General features: G+C 40.1%; 1 protein-coding gene across 1 annotated transcript; it reads left to right on the top strand.

The window, feature by feature from the left end:
* Window positions 1-3,625: 3,625 nt before the first annotated feature.
* F2RL1 (F2R like trypsin receptor 1) lies at window positions 3,626-4,728 on the top strand. Its single transcript, XM_010168772.2, has one exon. It carries the CDS (start codon window positions 3,703-3,705, stop codon window positions 4,726-4,728), a length of 1,026 nt encoding a protein of 341 aa, XP_010167074.2. The 5' UTR covers window positions 3,626-3,702.
* Window positions 4,729-9,498: the final 4,770 nt, after the last annotated feature.

Genomic DNA, 9,498 nt, shown 5'->3' with positions numbered 1-9,498 from the left:
TGCCCCGGCTTCACCTGCGCCGGTGCTGGACCTCGGCTAGCAACCTGCTTAAAAGCTGTATATAAACAGAAAAAAACTTAAAGACCGTCTTCTTGCTTTTTTCTCAATTCTGAAAAGCTAAGATTTTAAATTTTTTAAAAAATCCTAATTCTTATCTTTGTTGATTTATATTATTGCTTATTGAACACAAGTGCTGTTTTGGGGAAAAAACAAGCCCCAGTTATTCATATTAATGTTTCACTGCCTTAAGGTTCACGCTTCACTACCTTTTATAGTCAAACCCCGTTGTCGCACCTACTCGTGCCTTTGCACCGTGTCCTTCTGCATTTGTTCATCCTGGACTTATTTACATAACACAAGTATGTATGTGTAAAGACTGTGTTAGCATTGGAGCCAAGCTTATGGTAGGTCCCATTTTCCCAACAAGTAGATAATAGGTAATGTGCAAAGTTTGTTGTTCAGAGCGGAGTTTCTGATGTACTGCCTCTTAATATCCTAGTTATCTCGCCTAGGGGGCTCGGGGGAATTTGGAATCATCTGGGGAAGAGGGAAGTAGTCTGCTGGGTGCTTGACCTTCTGGAATAGGGAGGTGAAATGAGCTGGAAGTGTGATCCCATCCCAACCAAGGGCGATACACCATTAGACAAGGAACATGATTGTGGCTGTTTTCAAGCAGGCTAATGCCATTGTGGAGTTGTGGCAAATCGGGCTGCAGGTCCAAGAACCAGGGTAATCTTAAGCTTAGTCTTGTGTGGGTATTATATCTGACCTAAGCTAGTTAATTTGGATACTCTGTGCTGCTGTCACTTTTGTGTCTGCAGGGGAGACATAATCTTTCATTTAGTATGCAGTGGGTTGGTTATATCTTCTGGACAAATGGCAAAGGTCTTGAAACAGTCTTTGTTGTGGGAGGAAAGTTTTTCCCCATGATGCCAAGGAAGCTTTTCCCGTGGGCAGATTAGCAAGTCAGCTGCATTCTCTGTAGGTGAGTCAGGCAGGGTGAAACTCAGCTTGAAAAAGAACTCAATTGTTATGGAAAACTGGAAGCACAGAAAGAGTAAGAAAAGGATGTAGAAAATGCACATACCTAACAAAGGATTGGTTGGTGAGTGAGGGAGTGTTAAAAGAGAAGCAGGATACTGAAAAAGATACTGCAAAGAGAAGCGGGATACTGAACCATCTCCCTATATAGGTTCCAGTTGGGCTAACAGAAGCTGCCCAGTATCTGCAGTCAGAACTTTTGAGGCTGGAACTACTTAAAGTCACAGGAAAGCAGAACTTAGTTTCCGAAGTCACCCATTTAGCTTGACAAAGTCTTAAAAATTAGAATAAACCGAACTGTTGTCTCTGTTCTGTCACTCTTGCAATACTAAGTCCTGTCCATGGGTAACATGTCCATCAGTCCATTTACAGCTCTTACTCTTTTTTTTTTTTTTTCTTTTTTAACCCAACCTACGAACATCAGTTGCAAAGCATTGCTTTATATCTGATCACAAAACAAAGTGGTAGTATTTGCTCTACCAGTTTTCTACAATAATTGGAGTCTTTGGAATGGAACGCAAATAGTTTTAACTGCAGTGTGTTAGTATCAGGTACTTACTAATGGACAGTTGCTTACCATAGCACTGTACACTGTGCTTCCTTACGGTACTCTGAGAGCTGCTGTCAGCTTCCAATACAGAGTGTGCTTCCAGGCATCTCCAGGATCTCTCTCAGCTAAGCTATAAGCCTTCTTAGCTAATTATCATTTACATTATCCGATGTCTATGTAAGCTATGTTCTTCAAGCTGGTTTTATGGCTTCTTAAGTTCATGGCTCAGGTTAGGAACCTGGGATTTCGTATAATACGAGTAAACTTTGCAATCTTTAACAGTATTGCTGACATAATTGTGTGGCTTGAAGATCTGAGAGCAGGATTTGTGTAATTCTGCCCTGTTGTAATTACACCATGTGTAGGTCAAAATTACTGGCATTTGAGTTAATTTTCTTTAGGACTGTTTGTTGATATAATTTAGACTTTAGTCATCTTGCAGTCTACTGCAGATATTTGTCCATGTCATTGTACTGGCAAGAAGTTTTCTTACACCCCAGTTTTCCAGTGAAGCGTGCCTGTGCCTAGTTCTTGTCAAAGCCTTGTTAAGTGAAGCTGGGGTAACTTAATTCAGAACTTTAAAGAACACCAATGCATGCTGTATTTCTGTACACCTCTTAGGAGGTAACACAGTCTAGACAGAACACTAAGGCTGTACAGTTGTCTCTTGCAGTAATAACTTGAAAGGAATAACTGTCTAAAGTTGTGCTGCTTTTGAGAATATATTGAAAAACATACATACTTGTGTATTTATATATTTCTTGGGTGGGAATTCTTTTCTTATACTTTAAAATGGAAGGTGTAAGCATTTTTCATTCTGGATCTGTATTAAAACTACTATTTATTGAATAACAAAGGGGCCATCCTTCAACACTGTTCATGGCTTCTTGTACACAAACCGGCTTGCCCAAGAAGAGACTCCTTTATACTCCATCTGGGATTTTCTATGGCTAAAATAATCCACAAATGTTGATAGGAATTGAGATAAGGTTAAAAATACTTCTCCCATAAACAGTCAAGTTCCATGTCCATACAGTTTAGCTTGGCAGATGTCTGACTTTTTGGAATGGGGGAGTTCATTGACAGTATCTGCTTGTGCAGTTCAGCTTGTTAGCACAAGAGGATGTGTTGGGTCTGGAGGGTGTCTCTGGGGGTTCTGAACTAAGCCATCCAAATGCTATTTTACAAGACAGTCAGGAATGGCTGGTTGCCCATATGATTTCAAGTCCTTCTGGCATTCAGAGAGGCAGAGTAAAACTTGGAAGTGATAGCTGTCTTGTTTATGAAGCAACCATAGCTGTTAGCTATACCACTTAGCACTTTGATTAGAAACTGCAGAGATACCTGACTGTCTTGGTCATGAATTGGAAGTAGATCCCAGATGACTTGCCGTGTTGTGTCTTCATGCACAAAGTTAGTCTGTTCAAGTTTAAATTCAGATACAGGGTAACAAACATCCTTCCCTAGGATCACTGGTGCATAGCTTTTGGCATTGCATTCTGACAGTTTCAGTTCTGGGTTGTCTGAGGACAGCATGCTTTTTTTTACTGCATACCTGATTTTTAAGGCCGTCTAAAACTGAAGAAACTTATGCTGCAGCTATGTTAGCCTGCTGCAAAGTTTTATGAGTCCCAGCACTTGGGTCATTTGACACTGACATGTGAAAGGATAATGGTGCCCTGGGGTACTTGAAGCAGTTTCTATTGTAGCTGTTGAGATGATAGGAGCACCTGACAGCCAATTTAAGAAGGTATTTTTAATATCACTAGTGACATGGAAAAGCATTTTGGTTGCTGATACCTTGAGTAGGCATATAGGTAGTCTTTGGATAATAAACGTAAGACAAAAGGAAGAAAATTTGTCAAGTGTTTGAAAACCAGTTTTAATTTTGCTGTTGATGAGGCCCTTCTTAATTCTTCAGAATGAATTATGATGTGTAGTTTATTTTTTAAAAGGGACAAAAGTCTGTACTTCAATAACAGTGCCTACTTCTATTTTGTTTTGTTTTGTTTTGTTTTGTTTTTTCTCCAGAGAGTAGTGGAACCAGCAGTTCAAAAGGAAGGAGTTTTGCTGGCCAGAAAGTTCCAAATACGAACAATGCCTCTGAAGAGATGTATGAAGTGGATGAATTTGCAGCAAAAGCCCTCACAGGAAAGCTGACTACAGTCTTTCTTCCCATTGTCTATGTCATTGTCTTTATCATTGGTTTGCCGAGCAATGCCATGGCCCTCTGGGTCTTTTTTTTTCGAACAAAGAAGAAACATCCAGCTGTGATTTATATGGTTAACTTGGCATTGGCAGACCTTCTTTTTGTTGTCTGGTTCCCACTGAAGATTGTGTACCATGTAAATGGCAATAATTGGCTATTTGGTGAAGGTCTCTGCAAAGTCCTTGTTGCATTTTTCTATGGAAATATGTATTGTTCCATTCTCTTTATGACATGTCTCAGTGTGCAACGGTATTGGGTTGTAGTGAACCCCATAGTGCATTCAAGAAAGAAATCCGAAATTGCCTTGGGCATCTCCCTTGCTATCTGGATATTGATTTTGTTGGGCACCATTCCATTATATCTTGTTAATCAGACAGCATACATTTCAAATCTTAACATTACTACCTGCCATGATGTGTTGCCTGAAAATGTTTTGGCTCGTGACATGTTCAATTATTTCCTCTCGCTTGCAATTGGACTCTTCTTAATCCCAGCTCTCCTCACTGCTGTTGCTTATATACTCATGATTAAGACTCTGAATGCTTCCATCTCAGATATAAGCACTGGGAAGAAACGAAAAAGGGCAATCAAACTCATTATTGCTGTCCTGTCTATGTATCTCATCTGTTTTACACCTAGCAATGTCTTGCTTGTTGTGCATTATTTGCTGCTCAAAACCTACAGCCAGAGTTATCTGTATGTGTCCTACATAACTGCACTGTGTCTTTCTACTTTGAACAGTTGTATTGATCCATTCATTTATTACTATATTTCAAAAGACTTCAGAGACCACCTTAAAAATGCTCTTCTTTGCCGAAGTGTGCGAACTACACGGAGGATGCAAGTGTCTCTCTCATCAAGCAGGTACCTCAAGAAATCAAATTCTTACTCTTCAAACTCGAATGGGACAACTAAGTCAACCTACTGAGTTTAAGAAGAGAAGCGAACTTGTACTGCTGCTGAAAGGACATAAGTGACAAGAGAGTTATTTTATACAAGAGAGTGCAAAGAAACATCTTTGCTTTTTAATTACATTGAAGCCTGGATTTCAGAACTGGCAGCTGCTTACCCTGTGTAGAAATCATAAGCAGATAAATCTTCCCGTTAGTCAGGAAAAAAACCATGACATTTCTGATGCTCTGCAAAAATGCATCTGATTTGGAAGTGAGTTTTGGTTGAAGACATTTTCCTTCAGTATCAAAGTTGTTAAATGGCAAAATGTCACTGGAATGTTACGTAGTGTTGCTAGTATATTTAATTAACAGAGAAATCTTGTTTGGCTTTGAGTGTAATGTATTAAACAGTTGAACTGATTGTGTATGTAGGACCTTGCTCTGTGTACCTGCTTTACACTGAATGCTATTTGAAACTATAGAGAGAAGGAGAATCCATTTCACCATCTTGTTGTGGGTCCAGCGATGTGGCTCCTTATTATCTTTAGTATAATGTAATTTTATATTGTTTTCCAAGTTTTCCTGTTGTAAATACTAACATGGCGGAAGCCTGAAAGTTTATCCTGTTGCATTGACAAGCTGAACTTGTTATCAGCTAGCACTGAGATACAGCATGCAGCATGATCTTAAATGGGGCTATTTAACACAAAGTTTTGATGAATAGCTGTTTGATTTTTATATTATGTGCCTTGTATTTTTTAAGATATCTAAATAAGATTTTTTTAATAACACATTTGAGTTGGGTGCTTTCTTTTATGCTTTTACGTGCTCTTCAAAATACTGAGTAGTTCAACTTGCCTGGTTTCAGGGAACAAGGATATTATTCCTAATAGTGAGCTAGAAGTCTGACAACTGTAGCTGTACTATCTAAATGTGTTGAGTAAAATTTACCCAATTATGCATTTAATTGTAGCAGAACTGTTCTGTTATCTTATTAGCAGGTAACTAAAGGCAAACATTTCAGAAGTGTGTGGGAATAACGAGATACAAACAAACACATTAACAAAACAGCAAACTTCAGCCCCAGTGGATTTCTAAAATATCTTAAATCCTCTCCCCTCACCCAGAATATTTGTGATGACTCAGGAATGTGGAATCACATGTACTTTTCATCTGCAAAGCTGGTGGGTATATGTTTGGTCATAGGATTTAAATTCATTTTTTCGAATCTTGCAGTCCTGTTAAGTTTCACCACATTGTACATTGAACTGGCATCCAGGTGACCTATATGAGACTTAAGATGTACCCAAGTCCCTACAAACACAAGCAAATGGTAAAGCCCTTAGTCCAAAAAGTACTCTGAGACAGCTGGTATATAGATAGGAAATATTCACCATTTCAAATAGGGAGAACTGCAGCAAGAATTTGAGCAGTCTTGTACAGCTTAGAAGTCATAAGCTTTTTTTTTTTTTTTTCCTGTGTACTAGTCCCTTCCTTTGTCTTGTTCTTTGGTTTCCACATTTTGCCCTTACTTCGCTAGCAAGGCTTTTTCCCCACACATGGTAAAGACTAAGAGGTTGGTTTAATGTATTTAATCTTTCATCTCAAGGGGTAATTAAGCTCTAGTTCTCCTTTTGTCTGCTGCAGTCTTGCCTACTAACAGCAGGTGCTTACCGTAAATGTAGGATGTTGTGTGGTTTCAGAGGTCCAAGCTAAAATAGCAACTTATTATATTAACAAATATCTCATTGAGAAGCAGAGCGTGTACAGCTCTTTAGATGAAATGGAAGACAGATGCTTCTCTAGGCATGAATGCTGTTTACTATTCTTGGTCCCTGACAAAAATGCGGGGAAATAATTGCTTATTTATTACTGAGCTGAAAAAGTAATGCAGCATCCATACTGGAAAATAACTGTATGCAAGAGGCAGTAGTTCACTGGAAGGGTTTGGGAAGAAGGGGCTTGCGCTGCCTTCATAAACTGTCATCTGAACTGTTCCCTTAGCCTGTTTGTGATAAGCAGAATATGAGAATGTCCTTCATCTTGGTGAACAGCCTAGTGTGCTTCCTGCTCTGTATATGGTAGTGATTAACATGAAGGAAGGGCATCCAGTTCATGTGATTACAGCATTACCTGTGTTCTGCCAGGAGTCCAAGGGTTACAGGTTGTATATTGTAAAGATGATGAATTGTCTATATATGTCTACATAATACTACAAAGATACCACTCATGATTCATGGATGACTGTTAAATTGCTGAAAAAATAATATGGTTAACATAGACAGGTTTTGGGGGAACAAGATTTATTTCTTGTCATTATTCAATTGAAAGTACACCAGATTTTATCTGTACCCTCCCTCTTTGTTCTTCCTTTTCCATCACTGATGGGAACAGAGTTGGGGACTATCAAACTATCAACCACACCATTCCAGTGCAGCTGATGCAAAGGGGAGTGTTGGTCCCCTTGACCTGCTTCTCTCTTCTAGCCTTCCTCATCTGTGGATTGAAAAAGCAGGTTGCACAGAAGGATCTTTAATCTCTTACCTTACCTGCAGCAACAGTGGAGGTCTGTCCATGACGTGTAAGAACTGGATGTTATTGTGGTGTCATTCAAAGCTTTTTGAGAAAAATTTTTAATTAATAGTATGATTTATTTTAAAACAAGGTTGTACTATATGTGATAAACTTTGGAGAATACTATTCAAGGAGCCCTATTCAAGTCATCTCTTGCTTCAACCTGTGGTCACTGGGAGCTGAAAAGATCTCTTTAGTTTCTTTTTATGATACAGACTGCTAATGTCCTTTTTGCTTTTTCTTTACTGTTTTAGTGATATCATACAAGTTTGTGTTTTTGGCAGGGGAGGCACCATCTTCCTTTGCATCTAACTGTTGTATGGCTAGGAGGGGAAGAGAACTGGTACTGAGAATTCAGTCAAGCATCCAGTTGCTTTTATGATCCATATCTCCTAGACATACAATGCTGCAAGTGTGTCTTCGCTGCAACCCAAGTGCAATGAAAAGTAAAATATCTGCAGATAAAGAGGAGGGACCTTTATAAAAATTGTTTTGTTTTGTTTTGTTGATATCCTTGAAGCAAGGACAGATTTTGGGAAAGTTTTCAGATTTGTAGCTGCATTGAAAATCCTCATCCTGATTTTAGTATGAAGGGTTAATTTTGCGCCCATTAACAGACCAGACTGGCTGTTCCAATTGATTTGAATCAATTCCTTGATTTGGCAATTGTGTGCCTGTGCAGCCAAGTAGTGACAGGCAAGAACATGTAGCCCATGAGGGTGGAACTTGCTGCTTAACCTCTTATGGCGCTGTGCCCTCAGGCAGGTTTGGTTACTATAGAGGTGGTCATCTTCGACTAACAGTAAATATGCTCCTTAACAGTGCCCACTTTGCAATTAAACACCAAGAGACAGAAAAATACTCACACCACCTGTGGCTGACTTAAGGTTTGGATGCTACAAAAATAATGAGTGCAACATCCGTGAAAGCATTGGGGATTTGGAATCGGTGTACTTCATGTGCAGTGTCATGATTTCACAAACAGCTCAAGCATGTGCTGCCACTAAGAGAGGTAGACTAGTCTTTCCCCTACCCCTGCTGCTTGATCACACCGTTCCCTCATACCGTCACAAGCATGTGTGACCTTAGGGTGGATTTGGTCAGTCCTGAGTTAAAGTTAAACCAGGAGGAGGGAGGAAAGTTCACTTTGCACTTGGAACAGTTGGCTGGTTTGCTGGGTGACCTCTTGGCTCAGCACAAGGGAGACGGTCAGGCTGTGTCACCACCAACACCAGCTTGCACTGTGCAACTACAAGGCAAGTTGAAGCTCAGGAGCTGTGAAGCCTCTGCTTAACTTCCTGGGCAGCAGGGAGCAAGCCTCCACCTGTGACCATAGGAATAGGTCTCCTGGCTCAGACCAACGGTCCATCCAACTCAGACAGGGCAAACTGCTCATCCATGCCTTTGGAGGTTAACAAGACAGCAAGGGGTCAAGGGATGTGTCAAAAACCAGCAGGACTGCTGCACAAAGCACCTTACCAACATACCAGATGCATGTAAGATATGGCCAGGAGAGTTTTTGCTTTGCATGGTGTGAGTGCTGTGCTATGGGACTGTTGAAATATGCTCTGAAGTCCAGAAAAAAAGGAGGCAGTTGAAGTCTGGGGAGCTAAGGTCATTGGCATCTGTGAGGAAAGCTGCTGCTGAGAGGATTAATCTGTAACTCAAAGAGCATGCATAACAACAACAAAAAGATATTACAGGCAGGTACCTAGGGAGGAATGAAAATGGTGCAGGCACATATCATATCCCTCCTAGTAGTCTTCCCAACATCCAGCTATTTTCAACATGAGGGTTTCCTTAAGTCTGTCAATTCATTGCTCAGTTTGTCTTTCAAGGTTCTTCTGCAATTCTTTGCAGCCTGCCTAAGGCCTTTCTTTCTTGACTGACTTGGTGTTATCAGCAAACTTTTGATCTTCACTGCTCCTCTTCAAACCAGTTATGAATATGCAGACAGTAGAGATCCAGCATCACACTAGTGAGTAACCAGGAATGTGAAAACTGACCATTTTTCTGCTATTCTCTGTTTCTTTCTTGTAATCAGTTATTTTTCCATGAGAGGACCTTCCCTCTTATTCCATGGCTGCCTTTGATTGGGAATTTTGCCAAAAGCCTTTTGGAAATCCAGGTAGACTGGATCTGCTGGATCACCCTTACCTCCAGTTGTGTCTGGCCCCTTCCAAGAACTTCCATAAGGTTGTTAAGCCCAGACTTCTCTTTACAAAAGCTGT

Source organism: Antrostomus carolinensis, unplaced genomic scaffold, assembly GCF_000700745.2.
Source record: "Antrostomus carolinensis isolate BGI_N321 unplaced genomic scaffold, ASM70074v2 scaffold52505, whole genome shotgun sequence".
In the NCBI taxonomy this organism is placed as follows: domain Eukaryota; kingdom Metazoa; phylum Chordata; class Aves; order Caprimulgiformes; family Caprimulgidae; genus Antrostomus; species Antrostomus carolinensis.
This window is presented reverse-complemented; position numbering and strand designations above follow the sequence as displayed.